A 20,922-nucleotide genomic window follows, 5' to 3' on the forward strand; every position below is an offset into this window, starting at 1 on the left:
CCTTCAAAATAAAAGAAAAATGTATTTATTTTTTGTCAGGTGAATGACTGCGACCCTATTCTGGGATCCAACCCACACGTTCAGAAGCTTTGAACTACAGGTTCTTTTCAGATGTTTTGGAGATTTGTTCATGCAGAAAAATAAAAGATCTTGAATTTTTTTTTTTGATGAGGTACGACTGCTGCCACACTGTTCTTTGATAGTTTAATTTTCTATCCCCAAAGTGCAAGAAATAATAGTGATATATTGCCATCAAAAGTGTCAAGCAGGAGGGAGGGCTGCTGTCCTGCACACCCTGAACGAGGAGCTACGTGTAAGGATTAACTCACTGAAAATATAGATATACTGTATATATGTGATCCACTGGGAAATGGTGAGCAACTTAAAACAGGTTTAAACTGGTTAAGCTTCACATCAAAGGTTTCATCACATTCCACAGTAAACAAGTCAGACATTTGCGCATTAAAAAATAATATATATATATATATATATATATATATATATATATATATATATATATATATATATATTAAAGTAAATAATGAAACAAGCACCAAAATACTGCCACCTACTGTTCGAGGTGAGAATAAATGCCTTCAAGAAACAATATTTTCTCAACAATTTGAGCCCATTTTTGGTTATTTTTATATTTTTTCTGCAACTCCATCAAATTTGTCATATTTTAACCAATTTTCAGTACTTTTTCTTGCCATATTTTTGCTCCTTTTAATGCGTTCTGCTACACTACGCCCATTTCTGCCACTTCAATGCCTTTTCTGCATATTTTTTTCCACTTTCAAGCAACCTTTTTTACCATTTTTTCTGTCTGTTTTTGCCCACTCTATTTTGCAACTTTTAGCTTTAAACCCCTTTATTTCTAATTAAAACAAGGATTTCAATTTTTAAGATGACTATATACTATGGCCATAATATTAGTAAACTCCCTGGATTACAGTGGATATTATTCAGATGAATAAATAAATGTGGTTATCACAGAGTTGTAAAACAATGGACCACCAGGATGGGCCCCAAAAATCTCTCCCCTTTATAGATGGCCCTGTCTCCACATGACTGTTCTTCAATGTTCAAGTCTGTTCAACCAGCTTCAGCTACAGTGGGGGTTCCAGCTCTCTGGAACCTTTATTTTGGGGGTCATGGACGTTAAACAGCTTTTTTTTTGTTTGATAAAAATTTGAACAGGGCAAACTGATAACGTTGGTCATAATTTAATGACTGATACTTATTATTATTGTGATATTATATTAATACTTCATGTTAAAATCACGGTCTACCTTTGTTACTTTATTTGGTTTAAGTTCTTCACATTAAAAGTAATCGCTTTGTTTCAGTGAGTGTGACTAACGTCTGTTTGACAGCGGGTGAAAAAACTTTAAAATAAACACAAAAACGCAACAAAAATGTAACAAATTCAAGTGGCGCGCTTTGTTGTGATCTCGCGAGATTTGCCCCTGTTGTCCGCTCTTCCTCCATTTCGCTGCGTAAAGTCTCCTCCCTCCGCGCGCCGCATCCTGCGCCCAAACCCAGTCTCTCCCGGTCCGCACAATAACTTCTTCCCACCGCCCGGGTGATACCTCGTTGGGTACCGGGAGGCAGTTCTGATGGCCGGCATCACGGATTGAGTGCGATTTTGAGCGGATGACGGCTCCTTCAGCGAGAATTTAGTAAAAGAAAAGCGCTCGGAGATTTCAGGTAGGTGGGAACTTAAGATGGCGGCCACGGCGGGAGGGGGGGGAAGGAGGAAGTAGGGGGGCTCCTCAGGGGCCGCGCGACCGTGCAGCTACACGATTCGTCTGCTAATCGGTTTGAACTGTTTCAAACGATCTGAATATAATCTTTTACATTGTCTAGATTTAAATCTGAACCACGAAACTAAATCATCATCTCTGACTGAACTCCAATTTAACGGCGTCGTTTCCCTTTTCTCTTAAAAGAGCCATTTTGTCCCGTCGCTGCTTAAGAGACCTTTGTTGGATTGTTGTGGTTCCACCTCAACCCCCCGACCAGCGACTGCAAATTTATAGGAAACTTTAAAGCTTTGTTCTTTTCTCTTTTATTACTTTTTATGTCACATTTTATGCGTTTATATGCCACGCGAAAATGTTTGGATATTTATTTTTTCCCGTCAAAAAAGCTGACCTCGGGTAGTGACGTCACCAGTGATTGTCCCCCTCTGTGCTGCACGCGCAACCCGCCTTTTAAACCCGCTTTCTGTGTGTTTTTTCCGTTGCGCCCATGGCGCGAGTCCCGAGCGGCCCGGTTCTCCATAATGGACCCGGTTGGTCCCATAGCTGCGGGAGGGACGGTGCGTCCTGCGCAGCAAATGAAACGCACCCTCTAGGCTACTAACTGTTCCCAGCTAGTTAGCATGGTTAGCCGCGGAGCTAGCAGCCGGGCTAACCGGCAAACGTTAAGTGTTCAACCACAACGGGACAACAAACAGCACCGGGTCCGGTTCGGTTAGTGTTAGCATAGCTAGCACAGCCTGTTACACATTAAAGATCACGAGTGTTTAAGACTACACACATTTAACTATCACATACATATAGATGTGTGCTTAAGCTATAATATACATGTATACACACACACTTTAAAACCCCAGCTACACACTGCTGTGTATGTTACCCATTTGATCATTGACACGTGTACACACTGTCCTCACTACACACTTTTCTCTACATTACAACAGTGTGTGTGTGTGTGTGCGTGCGTGCTCTCCCTCCAGCTGTGCGTGTTCTTGTGTTCGTAGACAAACATTAACCTGCAGCAGTGATTGGACGACACACATACACAGCTGACTGCTCTGTTCTGGTCTGACACCACTGTAGTGTGTATACTAAAAGTGTGCTGTCGTATCTGCTGTAAGACTTCAACAGTTGCGGTTGATAGTTAAGCGTCCACCTGCTGCTGAGTCAGCAGTGTCTTTAATAATTAAACTATTCCTCCACTGCCCCTGTTTATTTCCTTTTACGTATTACATATTCCTTTTACGTACATTTAACATCTTTTTGTTGAGTATACCAATGTTTTTTTCTTGTTTTTGCACCTTTACTTAAACTGTCTTGGCTGATTTGTTGTTTTTTTTTTGATTTTTTTTTTTATCTGACTTTGGGACATGCACAATAATTCCTTTGTACTTGTTGTTTTAACTTGTACTAATGGCATTAAAGTTTATTCTATTCTAAGAGATGTTTATCATGTATTTTATCAGGAGACACACACACAGTAACATTATGCATGACATTTTTTTCCAGAAACTGAAAAATATACAATTTGAAAAAATAACAATATTGACATAAAGAAAGTGAGATGACAATGTATGAAAATATATTAAAAAAAATAAAATAATGATGATAATGCTAATTTCCACTGAGAAAACTCTGTCCATTCACAACTAACTACACACGTTTGTCTATATTTTTTCATTTTTAAAAAGTTATTTTTGTATATTTGTCATCATTTGTGTATTTTTCTCTTGTTTTTTTGTGTAACTTCCTGTAGTTTTGTGTGTAATTTGTGTATTTTAAATGTAAACATGTCTGCTGTAAACATTTAATTTTGCTGATCTGTCTTTAGGCTTCAGTTTCTCACACTGAGCTCGAGTGTTAATGTGTGTTTGTGTCTTTGTCAGAATATGTGGAGGGGAGACTAATCTCAGCATCCTGGAAGTAGAAAGCACAGAAGAGCTGTGTCTCACACCTCACACAGGTGAGTGTGTTCACTATACACACCCTGGACATGCCCTCACTTTCACTGTATCACCAATCAGAGCCAGAGTTCTCCACTGTTTACAAAATAAGAGTTCTATAGTGAAATGGCTTTATTTGATTAAAAAACACGGTGACTTTAGTGTGAACAGCCTTCAAAATGAAATGTAAAACACAAAATTTGTTAAAAATTGCAAATTAGAGTGAGCAAAAACTGACAGAAAAAGTGGTAAAAAAGGAGTCAACGTGTCAGTATTGGAACAATTAGTTTAAACTGGCAAATAATGGGTATGACAAATGGTGAATGTGGTTAAATTGGCAAAAATAATCATGAAATATGGTGAAAAGAGGTTAAAAGCGACAATAATGGGTCAACATATGTGACATTAGGTGGAAAAGTGGTGGGATAGGTTTATGAGTGCTGAAAATGTATTGAAAGTGGACAAAATGTGCAGAAAAGGTATTGAAATGTGATGAAGTGACAGAAATGGGAGTAATGCAGCAAAAATGCATTTAAGGGTGCAAAAATATGGCAAGAAAAAGTGGTGAAAATAGGTTAAAATATAGCAAGTTTGGTGGAGTTGCAGAAAAAAATGTATAAATGAGCAAAAATGGCCTCAAATTGTTGAAAAAATATTTTCTTTTTTGAAGGCATTTATTTTCACCTCTAACAGTAGATGGCAGTATTTTGGTGCTTGTTTTAATTCTTCTTAAAATGGCTTTTTTGATTGATTTTATTTTGTTTTTTAATGAGTAAATGTTTAATTATTTAACTGTGGAGTGTGATGAAACATTTGATGTGAAGCTTAACCAGTTCAAACCTGTTTTAAGATGCTCATCATTTCCCAGTGGATCACATATATACAGTATATCCATATTTTTAGTGAGTTAATCGTTACACGTAGCTCCTCCTTCAGGGCTGCTGTCTCCAGGACTGCTGCTGCTTGAGAAACTTTTACTGGAAATATAGTATTCCTCTATTAGATGGAATGCTCGCCTACACCAAGCTTAAAATGGCTTTGATTGATTTGACTTTAAAGGGGACATATTAATGAAAAATCCACTTTTGCAGTTTTTGATCACATATGAGGTAACTTGAGTGTCCACCGGCACACAAAATGTGAATTAAGTCTTACAAAACAGAGATAATGGCTCCGTTTCAAATTTTTACGAATTTCTGACGTCACAAGCTAATAAATATACACTCCCCTTACAGGGTATTAAACATCTTCTGTTGCTTAATTCATGTTATGTTTTCGCCAAACACCAGCACAGATATGTCATTTAGATCACAGGGAACTGTTTTAAAAGGTGAAAAATGTTCACAATATGTCCCCTTTAAGTTTTTTAATGAGTAAATGTTCAATATCCACACTAATTTTTCAACTGTGGAGTGTGATGAAACCTATGATATCCTGAAGCTTAACTAGTTCAAACTTGTTTTAAGTTGCTCATGCTTTCTCATTGTATCACATATATACAGTATAATTATATTTTCAGTGAGTTAATCCTTACATGTAGCTCCTCCTTCAGGGCGTGCAGGACAGCAGCCCTGAAGGCATCTGGTGACCTCTTCCCAGTCTTTCACAACCCCAAGGTTGGCTTAAAGAAACAGGACACTTTCTCTGATTGGTTGTGACTCACCTGTGCTTCCCTCCAGGTGCCGTGTGCAGTGCAAGCAGTGCACAGGGACGAAGCTCAGAGGAGGGGGCGGGGCCTCAGCTCGCCTCTCCCGCTGTGGATGTGCTGGGCGACGTTCCCCGGGCTGCACAGGATGTGGCCAGGGAGCTGCCTCGAAGCGCCCTCCAACCAGCCACCGTCACCCCTCCCCCGCCGCCGCAGAGCTACGGCGTGGAGGCGGCCCCGGCGGCGGCGGATGATGGTCGGAGCTTTATCACCGAGGTCAAAATGGTGGAACTGTCCATGTCGTGGCCGGACACGCGTCCTCTGTCTGTCACCCAGGACAACCAGACGGAGCTGGAGGTGCCAAATGAGAAACGATGGGATTGTAACGCACAGACTGGGACGGGGGCGGGGTTTAGTGAGCATGTGGCCTCATGCCCCGCCTCCCCACAATCAGGATCTGCTTTTAAAGATCCTAAGGAGGACTCTGAACCAGCAGAACTCAGAGTGAGTCAGCACGGTGCGTCCAACTCTGTGAACACTAACGACGCTCCGCCGCCGCCTCCTCCTTCGGGCGCCCCCCCACAAACCGCCAAACCATGCGACGCTGGTGTGATGCTCATCAAAGCGGAGGCGGACCAGGTGCTGAGCGAGCTGGACGCTCAGCAGATCATGGTGCTGCGTGAGGATGCCACTTGGTCCGATCTAGACCGGAGTTACTTCCTACAGCAGGATGAGGGTGCCGTCCAGGGTGCTGTCCAGGAGCATGTGGAGCTGGACTCTCAGCCCGTGGAGGTGTACGAGTTCTGCGGACTGGTGGAGGAGGTCGCTGAGGAGACGATCTGCGGCAGTGGCGGCGGCGGCGTGCACATCCCACACTCCCCGGGCTACGAGGTAAACTTATTCAACGCCCTGCTGGAAAACTCAGACGAGTTCACCATCAAAGAGGACCTAGAGGGAGACACCATAATCATCTCACAGCAGCACCTGAGCACGCCCGGAGACTCCTCCCACATCCAGCCGTGCTCCAGTGGCGTAGGGGGCGTGGCGCTGGCAGTGGAGCGGCGCCTGGTGCTGGACTCAGACTCCGCCGCCGGCATCTGTTTGGTCCAAGTCGGAGGAGAATGTTTTGTCACCGAAGCTCAAACTAGAACCAGTGAGTCCACCGTGGTCCAGTCCGTCTCTAACAACGACCTGATGGACGCGGGCGCCTCCGTCACACCTGCAGAACCAGAGCCGGTCCTTAATCCCACATCACAGATCACACACATGGATTCTAAACAGGAGGTGGTTTGTCCTCCAATCACTGAAGAGCATTCAAAGCTGCTCGTCCACCAGATGGATGACCAAGTCACGGATGAAGTCAAAGACGCTCCCTCACCATTAACATGCATGACACAGCACTCACCTCACCAGGACCAGGACCAGGAACAGGACCTGATCCACAACAGTCAATCCAAGGATTTAACCCCCACGTCCACCTCTCCACCTCCGACCGCTGACCCCGAGGAGGAGGAGGACGATGAGGAGGAGGAAGAAGACGACGAGGAGGATGAGGAGGAGAGTGAGGACCAGGACCTGGAAGAAGTTCAGGAGGAGAACTCTGCTCAGCTCAGCAGTGCAGAAGAGGAAGGAAGTGACGAAGATGAAGCAGATCAGAGCGAGACGACCACGCCCTCATCACAGCTGAAGGTAATTGACTCCACCTCCTGGGTCTGTTGTACCAGGAAGAGGATAGACTGTGATTGTCCTAGTAACCATGGTAACTTGTGATGTGTAGAGGTCTCTCTCTCTCTCTCTCTCTCACTTAGTGGATCGCAGAAAGAGTGGGCTCCTCCCCCGTGTCGCCCTCGCCCTCCTCTGATTGGTTGAGGCGAGACAAGCCAATGCTGCTCCGCGGTCCTCACGGGAAGTTTGTGTCCCCGTCCTTGGTCGGTAGCTTTAGCCCCGCCTCCTCTCCCACGGATCAGAGCATGTCGAAGCAGAGAGGGGAGAGACACACAGACATGGCAGAGCTCGCCAAACATGTGAGTGTGACTGGGACACTCACACTGGGACACCTAAAGTGATCCTCCGCTGGTTTTACAAGTTTGTCTTAAAATTTTCTAAATGTCCTTATTAGTAGATCTAAGTCTAATTAAACACATTATGATGCTCGATATTCATTTAATTTTCTTTTAAAAATGGGACTACTTTACAGTCTTAAACTGTCTTTGATTACTCGCTAACTTCATTCGTCCCATTTTCAGGAAATTGATCAAATATGGTGCATAATAATGTGTTTTGTTAGACATAGATCTACTAATAAGTACATTTAAAAGGTTTCAGGCCACATTTCTAAATCCCTTTAATGACGTACTTTATTGTTATCGTCTCACAGGAAGCAGACATTGAGCATCGCACACAGGCGCTGAAGAGGGAGGGGTTCTGGTCCACTAAGCGTCTGACGCGGCTCACGGAACCTCAGAGGCCCAAAGTGCACTGGGAGTACCTGTGTGAGGAGATGCAGTGGCTGTCAGCCGACTTTGCCCAGGAACGCCGCTGGAAGAGGGGCGTGGCCAGAAAGGTGCGATGGTTCACACGCTTGTCACCGTTTCCCACTTATTTACCCATGAGGCATTAGAAAGGACACCTTTGAGTGCTGGAAACTCCTACAGACAGTGAAGACAACACCATAAATGCTGCTATATTCTCATGAAAACAGAAAAATCCTTCATTACTTTATAAAGATGGTTCAGTTACTGTCTCAGCCTTTCACGTTCTCACCGTCTGATTGGCTGGTTGGTGGTCAGGTGGTGCGGATGGTGATGAGACATCACGAGGACCTGAGGCAGAAAGAGGAAAAAGCCAAAAGAGATGAGCACGCTAAAATCAGACGAGTCGCCTCCTCCATTGCCAAGGAGGTCAGGGCCTTCTGGAGCAACGTGGAGAAGGTACGAGTGAAACACACGCACTGATAGCTTTAACACAGAGATAATCAATAATTAAAATACACTTGGAATATAATGAGTAACTTATATATTGTCCATGGGTTACTTTTTTACATTTTTATTCTCTAAGTCCTTCCTTCTCTTAACATGAACTTTATTTTGGCCTTATTGTTTATTTTTTCACTTTAATATTGTTTTAGATGATTTAAACTTTCAAATAAAATAACATCACTGACATTTAGTTATTATACATTAAATAACATTTTCCCACTTTAATATTGATTTAGTTGATTTAAACCTTGAAATAAAACATATTTGACATTGATTTATTAGTTATGCTATTAAAATTTTTTAAAACACTTCAATATTGATTTAGTTGATTTGAACCTTTAAGTGATATAACATAACTGACATTTATTTATTTATTATACATTAAATAACATAGTAAAATGCTTCAATATTGTGAAGGTGGTGCAGTACAAGCAGCAGTCCAGGCTGGAGGAGAAGCGTAAGAAGGCCCTGGACCTGCAGTTGGACTTCATCGTGGGTCAGACTGAGAAGTACTCAGACCTGCTGACCAAGTCTTTGGCTCCCACCAGACCATCAGAACCCGCTCCGACGCCTCTCGCCTCTCAGCCGCCGCTCGCCGACGAGGACGGTGAGGCCCCACCATGTGTTGTCATAGCGACACTTTGCCGAGGAGGAGAGAACAATGCAGTGAAGGTTGCACTGAGCTCGCTCTGTCACTCCATTACAGCAGCACTTTCTGGTCCGACCTGTCAGACCAGTCAGTGCTGGTTCTAATGGAGCTCACATTCACACGTCCCATACCTGAGAGATTTAACTGATATATTATAATCCATTGACCAAAGTCAACTTTATTTTTTTTAGAGTGTTTTATCTTGCTCTGTGTTCCTCCCATCAACAAACATACGAGAATATGTTTATTTAATCTTCTCTTCACTGTTTCATTTGTTTTTCACACATTTTTAGTGTTCAAGGTGCTTTTTATTTCGATCTTTTAAAGCAGGGGTTCCCAATCTTGGGGTGAGGACCCCATTTGGGGTTGCAAGACACTGGGAGGGGGTTGCCAGATGCCTTGAAGAAACTAAGAATATTTTATGAACAATTTTAGCCCATTTTTGCTTATTTTTACTCTTTCTGCAACTACACCAAACTTGCCATATTTTAAGTTGTTTTGTAAGTTTTAAAGGCATTTTCTATTTGTAACTTCAATTTTAAGCCTGTAGAAAAGCTTTGACATTATCCAGGTGTCATTTAGTTTAAACCACATGTCTCCAAGCAGTGACTCCCAACACGATCGGCAGCAGAAAAAGTAGTGCAGTGTGGGCGTCCAGTAGTGCAGTTTGCATTTACATATATGGCAAAATATATACTATAAAATATATTCTAGGCTATTTATGCACTATTAAAAGAAATAGTGAAAAACTTAACAACCGCATTCGGTATTCGGCCAAGCGTTTATATTTGCTTTGGCCACAAATTTTCATTTCGGTGCATCGCTATATTATTTTATGTATACGTAGAAGTGCAAACTAAGGCACAATAATGTTGAATTAGTAATTTTCCTGTATAAAATCTGTGGCCCACTTGAGAAACTGTTCTGTATTTGCCCCTGAACTAAATTAGTTTGACAGCCCTGGTTTAGAAACAATAATAATAATAGTTAAACAGGCTTTACAAAGGAGAGAGGAGGAGTGTGTTTGTGTCTAATTTTTCGATCAGTTTTCACACAACTGAAACCCATACAAAGCAAATGTCTCCTGGTCTGACCACAGACAGAGACTTTGAGCCTCCGTGTGAGGAGGACGACGACGAGGAGACCATCGAGGTGGAGGAGCAGCAGGATGGGAACGACGCAGAGAGCCACCGGAGGGAGATCGAGCTGCTGAAGGAGGAGGGGCTTCTCCCTTTGGACCAGCTCCTAAGCACGCTCAAACGGCCCCAGGTAATGCTCAGCACCTTAAGGTTTGGCTCCGAACCTTGTGCTTCATTCACCAAGGCTTTGGTTTCTACAGAACTCAGACCCTGAGGAGGAGATGGCTGCCTCTGCAGAGGAGGATGAAGACCGGGAGTTTAAAGCCAGCGACGAGGACGGTAGGTCTACTGAGCATGTGACCTCCTGATGTGGTCATACCCTCCACAGCACACTTGTCACACCCTTATTGTGTGCTCTGTGTGTTCCAGCTGAGGATGAGGAGGACACCATCGATGCTCAAGAGAAGGTCGAGGGAAACGTGGATCACACCGAGGAGCTGGACGACTTGGCCAAAGAGGGTTTGTCTTTTTATTGTTTCTTATTAGTGGGATTAATAGATATTAAATTATGAATAATTGTATTTATTATTAAAATAAATTAGAGCGTTCCTCTTAACGTTTACATATATAGATTTCATTTCCTGTTTAATTTTAAATAGAGATCATGTGTTTATACTTTTTTTAATTACATTTTGTTGAACTGGAAAACAATATTTAAAAAAAAATAAAAATGTTAATGTATTTGTTTTAAAAAAGCAAATAAACAACATATAAAATAAAGATTAGTACATTTAAAATGGTGGAAAAAGGTCAAAGCAGCATATGGAAACTGTTTTTCACTTGGTGGTTCTTAGAAGAACCAGTAGAACAAACATTGCACAGATAGAAACCTGCGTTGAATGAGGTGTGACCCTTCCCCGTTCTCCCACAGGCGACATGAGCATCGAGGAGCTCCTGGAGAAATATAAAGGAGCGTACGCCTCCGACGCAGAGCCTCCGTCAGCCTCAGGCTCCGCTTCCAGAAATGCCTCTGAGTCGGAGGCGTCTGGGGACGAAGAGGTGGAAACAGACGAGGATGAGAGCGACGTGGAGAGCAACTCTTCATCCTCAGGTATGGAACGTTTCCCGCTGACGATCCACAAATGGTCAACACTCCCAGGACACACAGAATGACAGAAAAACACACAAAATAACTGCAAAAATGCACAATATTAGTCAAAGTACACAACAATGAAAGAAATTCACACAAAATAACAGCAAAAATACTCAAAATAACAGCAAAAATAGAAAAAAAACCTGAAAAAAATACACTAAATAACAGAAAAACACACAAAATAAGAGCAAAAAATACTCAGTAGTTCCAAAGCACACAAAATAATGGAGAAATACATAAAATAACACAAAAATACACTAGAGAGAAAAATTAACAAAATGAGAACACATTGAAAAAAGGAAACCATGGTCTGATTGGTCAGCATCATCGTGTGTAGAAAAACAAAAGAATTAACTTCATATTTTTAGTTTTCTTCATGTTATCCAGTTATTCACTCTGTGATCTCACATTAATCTCTTTGTTGCTGTAGAGTCTGCAGGTGACAGCGTTGAGGAAGAGGAGAGTGCCAATGATGAAGAGGAGGAGGAGTGTGGAGATGAAGGGATGGAGGTTTTGCTGAAGGAGGGAGATCACAGCCCCTCATCCTCCGGCTCTCGACCCAAGAAGGAGATCAGCCACATCGCTGCCACAGCGGAGAGTCTGCAGCCTAAAGGCTACACACTGGCAACCACAAAGGTCAGAGGTCAACCAACCCCTCAACATGTTAGCCCCGCCTACCAAATGACAGCTGCAAACTAATTACTGTTTATTCATTTATTTATTTACTTCCTATGGAGCCTTGTGTGGACCGAGAGCCGTGTGTTTCTGACTCGTCTCCTTTCCTCTAAAGGTGAAAACTCCGATCCCGTTCCTGCTCCACGGTACGCTCAGAGAGTACCAGCACATCGGGCTGGACTGGCTCGTCACCATGTTTGAGAAGAAGCTCAACGGCATCCTGGCTGATGAGATGGGCCTAGGCAAGACCATCCAGACCATCGCCCTGCTGGCCCACCTGGCCTGTGAGAAAGGTAACCACCAGCCACCAGGGTCCCTGAGGACCAGGGCAGCTTTACTCCGCCCACCACACAGCATCCATTTTCATATGCAGCCAGATCAGAAGAGTCTGAACCCAGATTAGAGACAAGTTTTAGACCAGATCAGAAGAGTCTATTCCCAGATTAAAGACGAGTCAGAATCTTGGATATGAAGATTGTCAAAAGAGGAGTCAGAATTTAGGCCTTGTTCACACAAAAATGTTTTCTACTGAAAAAGCTAAAGTTTTGTTACATTTTGCTGGTGCATTTACACAACCACAAAGCTTTGGTGCTTGAAAACTGAACTTTTTAAAAATGGACTCCAGAGTGGAAGTTTTTGAAAACACTTCCCCCTCCCTCTTCGTGTAAACAGAGAAACAAAACTTTCTGTATCGGGCATGCGCACTGAGGCTGCAGATCTTCAGATGTAAGCTTTAATCAGACCTACAAAGTTAGACTCGGCCCAGCCCTTAGCCCTCAGAATACGACCCAAACCAGAATAAAGCTGATCTTTTTTTAAGCCTGAACCCATCGCTGACACTATTCACATCCGTGCACAGCGCACGCATGTTGTTGAGTTTCTTTAATAACACAGCTTTATTTAATAGTCACTCGTTTTGCATTAAATTGTAAACATGACAAACAGCTTCATGTGATGCTACAGACGCTACGTAATGGTTTAATGCTGCAAGGTGGGGGTGGGGGCGAGGGTGTGTGTGTGCGATAGCTACAGATGATAACCTGAGCTGGTCTCTAGGTAACTGGGGTCCTCACCTCATCATCGTACCCACCAGTGTGATGCTGAACTGGGAGATGGAGCTGAAGCGCTGGTGTCCAGGATTTAAGATTCTCACCTACTTCGGCAGCCAGAAGGAGAGGAAGCTGAAGAGACAGGTGAGAGGAAGTGTAGTGACAGTTGTTTTGTGTCTTTTCAAAACATTTCAGTTGTTTTGTGTTTATTTTTGATATTTTTCCTGCAGTATATTGTTGTGTAGTAGGCTCATTTTGTCATTTCAACACATTTTCAGGACATCCCATGCCTTTCGGTCTCAAATCATTCTGAAATTTTTACCAATTGTTTTGTGATTATTCAATAGTCACACTGTAAATGTTATTTTTCTTCCATTTTCACATTTTGGGCCTCCATTAAACCACTTAGCATATGCCTCAGTTCCTGTAATTTGATCAGCTTTCAGCTATGTACATAGACTGTTAGTTTATTTTTTGTTCATTTAAACAAGGCTTTACACAGAAAAGAAAAAAGCAAAAAAACAAATTTATACATAATGACTGAAGGGGTTAAGGCTGAATTATATTACTTATTGATGCCTTACAATTCCAAAATAAACTGTCATCAGTTTACTTGCTGTTTTGTTCAATTATAACAGCTTACCAAGGGTTACAATTGAGAACAGCAGGCAACAAGATAGAAAAAATAAAATCATTCAGTTACAGTCGTCATTAATCATGTCCAAGTTTAAACACACAAAGCAATGTGTGTCTAATAAACAAAAAACGATTATTAGACATTGATTATTAGTTTTTCATGTAAGATGTATAACAGATTTTCTTGTATATTCTGAGAGAGTAGGTGGAGCTTTAATACTATACCAAATTTCAGTTTTCAGTTGCTGAGATATTGGAATCTAAAATTGGAAGAAAAATAAGGACGAAAGGACAAAAATCGCACGAAAATTGATACATACCCCCCCTCACCAAATTGTCCATATCTCAAAAAGTATTCATACGATCAAACATTTTCTGTGTGACTATTATTATTATTATTATTATTATTAATTATTATATAATGAAGGAACAATTGGTAAAAACCAGTTGACCCAGTTTTTTTTGTGTCATATTAAGTGGTTTAGGTTCTGCCTAAAGTCGTTTCTTTAAATCTGGTTTTGTTTCATGGTTGCTTTTATCCGAGTCATTACATTTTTTGTGTGTTTTTGTTTGTTTCTCATGTTTTTTTGTTGGTAATTTGTTGATTTAAGTTGAACTCTTTTGGCTGTCAAACTTACTTTAGTAAAGATGTTACACACCTTTTTTTCCCTCACAAATGAGCTGCAGGTTTAGAAAGAATGATTAATAGCTTAGCAAACAATATTTCTAATCGACTGAGTGACAATCTGTTGGATAAAAAAATATCAGACCATATGCAGGCCTGGGTTTATGTTTACTCGTGTCACGCTTGACTATGTGTCTCCAGGGCTGGACGAAGCCCAACGCCTTCCACGTGTGCATCACCTCCTACAAGCTGGTCCTGCAGGACCACCAGGCCTTCAGACGCAAGTCCTGGAGGTACCTGATCCTGGACGAGGCACAGAACATCAAGAACTTCAAGTCCCAGCGCTGGCAGAGTCTGCTCAACTTCAACAGGTCAGTGGAGACGTCTAAACATTGAGAACATTGAGCAGGAAGTCACTATAGATTCTTCAAACCAATTTAATAGCCAAAATAGCTTTATTTTCCTTGCGGATAAGCAATTAAATATCCAGACAAATCCTCAATGAAGACTCATGAAGATGCTGCTGTTTAAAGATGAAAAACGTCTTCTCTACATTTTTCTCAGTCAGTCTGTGCAGCGTCCGTATCATATTCTTTCTAAACATGTGTGTCTTGAAGGTGAGCGTCCTGCTTAGTTGTAGGGTAACAACTCCCCCTGGTGGTAAAAACTTCACGTAGTGATGTGTTTAACTACACACCCTGTAGCATCACATATTTAATAGATGTTTATGTATTATTTGAACAGTCTTTAAAGCTTTATTTTCTGAGCACTCGAAGTGGTATAACATTTAAATTTTAAAACAAATGCTTGGAAACAGGTTTTGAGGCAGAATAAATAAGATTAATAAGAAACATTTTAGCTCTATTTTCTGTAATTTAATAATACCAAATGACATGTTTGTCAAAATGGATTTATCTGTGTACCAGCAGCAAAGTAATACTTTAAATGCTTATATACTAAAGTAATAATGATATACTGATCAAAATAAAACATGTACATAATATTAATAAAATAATAATAAAAACTGAAATGAAGCACCCAATGAGTTATTGCTTTTTTTTATTTATCAACCAGACACTTAAATCCATATCTGCAGATAAACACCAAAGATAGAAATTGAAATTGGCGGTATTGTGAATTGTTGTATTTGATGTAATTAAAGTAATAGAAAAAGATGGATTACATTGTATTAAAACATAATTATTCACATTAACAAAATATACAAAAACTGATCAAAACACAACACATAACATTGACAATCAAAAACCAAATGGAAAATTAAATAAAAACCTAAATCATTTGGAATTCACTAAAAACATAAATTTCCAATAATTCTTAAATCTTGGCAGCAGGTTTAGAATGCACAAACATTTTTTTTTTTAAATATCTGTGTTAATGAATAATAATAAAAAGGCAAAATTAAAATAGGTTGTACAAAAAATCTTTACTTTTATCCTTATGTTTAAACCAAACCTAATACAACAAAACTCAAATGATGGAAAATCAAAATCCTCTATTGCTTAGGTTGTCATTGTCACCATGGTGACAGTCAACCTGATTTGTAAAATATGCAGATGTTGAAAGGATCTGAATGGATTGCTCAGTGACAGGTCAGTGGGTAAATGGGCGGAGCTATAACACCTCAGCCTATCCTCTGTCTCAGCCACCGCCGCCTGCTGCTGACGGGTACGCCGCTGCAGAACAGTCTGATGGAGCTGTGGTCGCTGATGCACTTCCTGATGCCGCACGTCTTCCAGTCACACCGAGAGTTCAAGGAGTGGTTCTCCAACCCGCTGACGGGCATGATCGAGGGTAGCCAGGAGTACAACGAGGGCCTGGTCAAGAGGCTGCACAAGGTGCTGCGACCCTTCCTGCTGCGCCGCATCAAGGCCGACGTGGAGAAGCAGATGCCCAAGAAGTACGAGCATGTGGTGCGGTGCCGCCTCTCCAAGAGGCAGCGCTTCCTCTACGACGACTTCATGGCTCAGGCATCGTAAGTTCACATTTGAGCTTTGTTTCAAACATTTCTACCAACATGAACGTTGTTGATTGGTTTGGTGTCTGACCCCTAGGACCAGGGAGACACTGGCTAGCGGCCACTTTATGTCAGTCATCAACATCCTGATGCAGCTCCGTAAAGTGTGCAACCACCCCAACCTGTTCGACCCGCGGCCCATCCAGTCAGCCTTCATCACGCAGCCCATCGTCTTCCTCACCGCCTCATTGGTGCAGGACGCCCTTGACGTTCCTCCACTGAAGGTCAGAGGCTATATATACATAAATATTTGACTTCAGCTCATGAAAAATGGGAGCAAAAACAAAGATCTAAAACATTTTCTATATACACAAAAGACCTATTTAAAATTTATGTTAGTGAGCACTTCTCCTTTGCAAAAATAATGCATCCAACTTCACAGGTGTGACATATCAAGATGCTGATTAGACAGCATGATTATCGTACAGGTGTGCCTTAGGCTGGCCACAATGAAAGGCCACTCTAAAAAAATTTCGGTTTAATCACAGCACAATGCCACAGATGTCACAAGTTCTGAGGGAGCGTGCAATTGGCATGCTGACTGCAGGAATGTCCACCAGAGCTGTTGCCCGTGAATTGAATGGAGACGGCTTATGGTAGAGAAATGAACAAAGGCATTTTAGAGAATTTGGAAGTACATTCAACCGGCCTCACAACCGCAGACCACATGTAACCACACCAGCCCAGGACCTCCACATCCAGGATGTTCACTTCCATGATTGTCTGAGATCAGCCACCCGGACAGTTGCTGCAACAATTGGTTTGCATAACCAAAGAAGTTCTGCACACACTATCAGAAATCGTATCAGGGACACTCATCTGCATACTCGTCGTCCTCATCGGGGTCTTGACCTGACTGCAGTTCGTCGTCGTACCCGATTTGAGTGGGCAATTGCTCACATTTGATGGCTTCTGGCACGCTGGAGAGATGTTCTCTTCACGGATTAATCCCGGTTTTCACTGTTCGGGGCAGATGACAGACAGTCACACCTGTGAGGTGGGATGGATTATCTTGCAAAGGAGAAGTGCTCACTAACACAGATTTGTGAACAATATTTGAGGGAAATGGTTCTTTTGTGTATATTAGGGTTTAAAGTTTTCCGTCTCTTCGATGGGTTTCTGTCAGTTAAGGAGTTTGAAGGAAAATTTCCATCAATTCATACACACACAAAAAATATATATATATATATAACTATTTCTCACATAATTAAATGATAAGTAAATTATGTGTAATGAACTAATTAATGATACAAATGCATTTAAAGCATTATGGAGTAAAGTATAAGATTATTCAACAAATAAAATGATACATCATTAAATAAACTGTAATTGACTTAAAAAGTCAATAATAATAATGTTTTGCATTTCTTGAAGAAAATGCAAGTGAGGATGCAAAGCTGAAATGCACCACTATTTGGCTGCCAAAAAAAATCCACCTGTCACTAAATAATTGTAATTATTTAACTGTAACTGTGTAACTAGCTAGTAGTAACTATTTTACAGTACCTAAGTAATTGTAGCTATTTAACTATAACTATGTAGCCAATTAACCATAACTAAGGGAGTATTTTCCTTTGTCACCAGCCAATCAGGAGCTTGCAAACATCAAATGACCCATCAGCCATCACTGTGTGATGAAGTGGATGGAAAACTCAAAAAGTTATTAAAAAAAGTACATAGAATAATGTCCAGAAATTATCTACACATTTTGATGCCTTATTTGTCTAATAAAATAATAAGATAATTGATGAATTGACTGGTAAAAAAAAGTATGGATGAGTAATAAATAGAGAGACAAAATAATAATAGTCAGTTTCAAAGCATTGAGAGAAGGAATCAAACTCATCTATGGACTCTTAGTTCACGACCACAGCACCAAAACTTGGTTCTAACTAATAAATATTATTCAGTGATAACTTTACATGTGTTCAGTTTAAAGAGAAGATGAAAATTATATGTACGCTGTATTCATCATGAAGCCTGTATGTGTTTCCTCAGCGCTGTGACCTCTCCATGTTCAACCTACTGGCGTTGGAGAGCCGGACGTCTCGTTACCATACCGACGTCTTCCTGCCGCGTCACAAGGTCAGTCGGCAGCTGATCCAGGAAATCGTGGAGTCACCGGAGCCTCCTCCACGACCCAGACCGGTCCGGATGAAGGTGAACAGGTACAGCAACCCACACATACACACACATTTTTCAATTACAATTATGTCTTCAATTATCCATGTTCAGTTACAACTCAATTATGATTATGGTGACTAGCATTTTTTCCAATTGCAATTAAAATGACAATTATTTTCTCCCTGAAAGTCAATTACAATTATGTTCTCAATTACCAAAGTTACTTTACAATTTGCCACAATTACTGAGCCCTTAATAAATAAGCCCAAAATGTAACCTTCCTCTTGTGTTAGCTTTCTGCTAGCACCTCTAAAGCTAACAGGTCAGTTTGACCCATGTTCTAAATTGGCTGTAAAATACACTAAAATTATTATTTGTCATCTAATCAAATTAGTTTCTCATCTTTTGGTTACCTTGTTGGTATTAATATTTTTGGTGTGGATGTATGAGCCTTCTTTGTCACTAGATTTATAGATTTTTAATGGTAAAATGATGAAGAGAAGTGACAGGAAGTGGGAAAAGTTGATATGAAACATTTTTTAATAATAATTATTAACTATGTATGTGTCAGACAGAACTTTTAACATGGTTCACTAGGTTTGTGTTTATTTACATTGTAATTGACATTTTTTTTAATAGAATTTCTATTTGAATTACAATTACAAAGTAAATTATCTGAACTTTATTACAAGGAAATTATAATTGCAACAGATTTTTGAAATTACAATTATAATAACATCATAATTGTAATTAATTAACAATTATAATTGAACACCACGGAAGATGTTTTAGCTCCACCTTGTTTCTGTCACAGGATGTTTCAGCCTCCTCCCAAAGCAGACGCCCGCTCGGTGCTGCTGATGAACAAACCCAGTAGCTCCGCCCCCACTGCAGACAAATCTCCTCCTTTTCCTCCTCTTCCTCCTCCTCCGGCGTCAGAGGTCACCGCCCCTTCTTCGTCTGCTCCCGTCGTCCAACAAGGCGAGTTATCAAACACCTGAAAACATCAAAGAGCCTGTCCGTGACCACAGGGGCGGAGCCACAAAGTGTAGGATCTGTAACCCTTCCTCTGACTCTGCCCCCTGTTTTCCACAGTGGTGTGTTCAGTGGCTCCCACCCCGCCCCCTCCTCGCCCGCACATCCAGACTGCGGTGAGGTCGGCCGGCCCCCGGCCTCTGCTAACCGTGCGGCCCCCGGCTGCTCCGGGTGCGACCGCCGTCCCGGCTCATCCCAGTCCCACCCCGAGCAGCGTGATGCCCCAGAGGGTCCTGCTGAGCCCAGACATGCAGGCCCGCCTGCCCTGTGAGTCCACGCCACCACACACATGGTAACACATTGACCAGTTGGTTTGTAACACCTGTGCTCCTCTCTGTGCAGCGGGCGAGGTGGTGAGCATCGCACAACTGGCGTCCCTCGCTGGCCGCCCCGTGTCCTCCTGTCAGGGCAGCAAACCCGTCACTTTCCAGCTCCAGGGAAACAAACTGACGCTGTCTGGGGCTCAGATCCACCAGGTCCCTGCGGCCGCCCCCCGTCCTGTCCAAGGTCAGAAACCTGAGAATATTTTACAAACTTAAAAAAATCTATTAGTGTGTTAACAATATTTTGAGTTTTTATAATGTTGTGGACAGATTTTCCAATGATTTGAGCTCAGTTTACAAAGCTTTAAGGTGTTTTTAGTTCTTTCAGACTTCTAACGGTGTTTGTAGCACTGATTTAATTGTGTCCACTTTCATATGATTTTTAGCAGCGTTTTAGCAGTATTTCTAGTTGTGTTTTCAGCATTTTAATAACTGTCTAGACGACTGCCTTTAGAAGTGTTTTAATTAGTGGTGGGACTCGATTATTAAATAGTATCTAATTGTTTGATGCTGTGGTATCCACAACTGGAGAGAAGAGTTAGATTAGTTTTGCTGTATCATCATCACATTTATTCAGTGTTTTCCCATGGTACCTTGTTAGATTTGGGAAAATTTTCAACCTGTGCTGGGTTTAAACCTTGACAGACTATTGAGCTTCCGTGCTGTTTGGAGTGAAAAAAAGCGATTCACTGCGTTATATTTCTGTAATTAATTAATCGTCAACGTGTCAAAGTACCAGTTCTAATTTTAATCTTTTTTAGTTGCAGTGTTTTAACAGGTGTTTTAACTCGTGTTCCTACTGATCACTAATTTTAATCTGAATGTGAACATTGATCTGATGTTGAATGAATAATCTGATAAAAGTTTGATGGACTGTTATGGTCTCATGTAACTTTTCTTTCCATAGGTAACGTGATGCATCTCGTGTCCAGCGGCGTCCAGCACCACATCATCAGCCAGCCGGCCCAGGTGACCATCCAGGGCACGGCCAACGCACACCCGTCACTCTCCACCTCCTCCACCGCGGCTGCTGCTGCTAATCAAGTGTCTGTGAATGCCTCATCACAAGGTAGACACACCCCCTCACCCTCTCTGAGACTGGGAAGGAACCAGTCCACATGTTTTTTAGCTTAGCACATAGCGCATGAAAAGGAAAAATAAATCCAATAGTGTTTGAACATTTTTAATATAAACCACTGCTGCTGAATGT

The 20,922-nt window shown here is 41.6% G+C and overlaps 1 protein-coding gene across 1 annotated transcript in view; it reads left to right on the top strand.

Moving 5' to 3' along the window:
• The first annotated feature begins 1,507 nt into the window (after positions 1 to 1,507).
• Positions 1,508 to 20,922, top strand: part of srcap (Snf2-related CREBBP activator protein) — a 31,957-nt gene continuing 12,542 nt past the window's right edge. The window contains exons 1-22 of the mRNA XM_028475570.1: positions 1,508 to 1,710; positions 3,650 to 3,726; positions 5,386 to 7,040; positions 7,160 to 7,375; positions 7,729 to 7,914; positions 8,141 to 8,281; positions 8,747 to 8,936; positions 10,078 to 10,247; positions 10,318 to 10,396; positions 10,487 to 10,576; positions 10,989 to 11,168; positions 11,641 to 11,846; positions 12,001 to 12,178; positions 12,942 to 13,078; positions 14,397 to 14,566; positions 15,859 to 16,188; positions 16,268 to 16,454; positions 18,229 to 18,398; positions 19,169 to 19,335; positions 19,450 to 19,656; positions 19,732 to 19,896; positions 20,620 to 20,781. Of these exons, the coding sequence (XP_028331371.1) occupies positions 5,634 to 7,040; positions 7,160 to 7,375; positions 7,729 to 7,914; positions 8,141 to 8,281; positions 8,747 to 8,936; positions 10,078 to 10,247; positions 10,318 to 10,396; positions 10,487 to 10,576; positions 10,989 to 11,168; positions 11,641 to 11,846; positions 12,001 to 12,178; positions 12,942 to 13,078; positions 14,397 to 14,566; positions 15,859 to 16,188; positions 16,268 to 16,454; positions 18,229 to 18,398; positions 19,169 to 19,335; positions 19,450 to 19,656; positions 19,732 to 19,896; positions 20,620 to 20,781 (4,738 nt within the window). The 5' untranslated portion in view covers positions 1,508 to 1,710; positions 3,650 to 3,726; positions 5,386 to 5,633. The remainder of the gene's footprint in view (positions 1,711 to 3,649; positions 3,727 to 5,385; positions 7,041 to 7,159; positions 7,376 to 7,728; positions 7,915 to 8,140; positions 8,282 to 8,746; positions 8,937 to 10,077; positions 10,248 to 10,317; positions 10,397 to 10,486; positions 10,577 to 10,988; positions 11,169 to 11,640; positions 11,847 to 12,000; positions 12,179 to 12,941; positions 13,079 to 14,396; positions 14,567 to 15,858; positions 16,189 to 16,267; positions 16,455 to 18,228; positions 18,399 to 19,168; positions 19,336 to 19,449; positions 19,657 to 19,731; positions 19,897 to 20,619; positions 20,782 to 20,922) is intronic.

The sequence above is a fragment of the Gouania willdenowi genome, chromosome 19, assembly GCF_900634775.1.
Source record: "Gouania willdenowi chromosome 19, fGouWil2.1, whole genome shotgun sequence".
NCBI classification, from domain to species: domain Eukaryota; kingdom Metazoa; phylum Chordata; class Actinopteri; order Blenniiformes; family Gobiesocidae; genus Gouania; species Gouania willdenowi.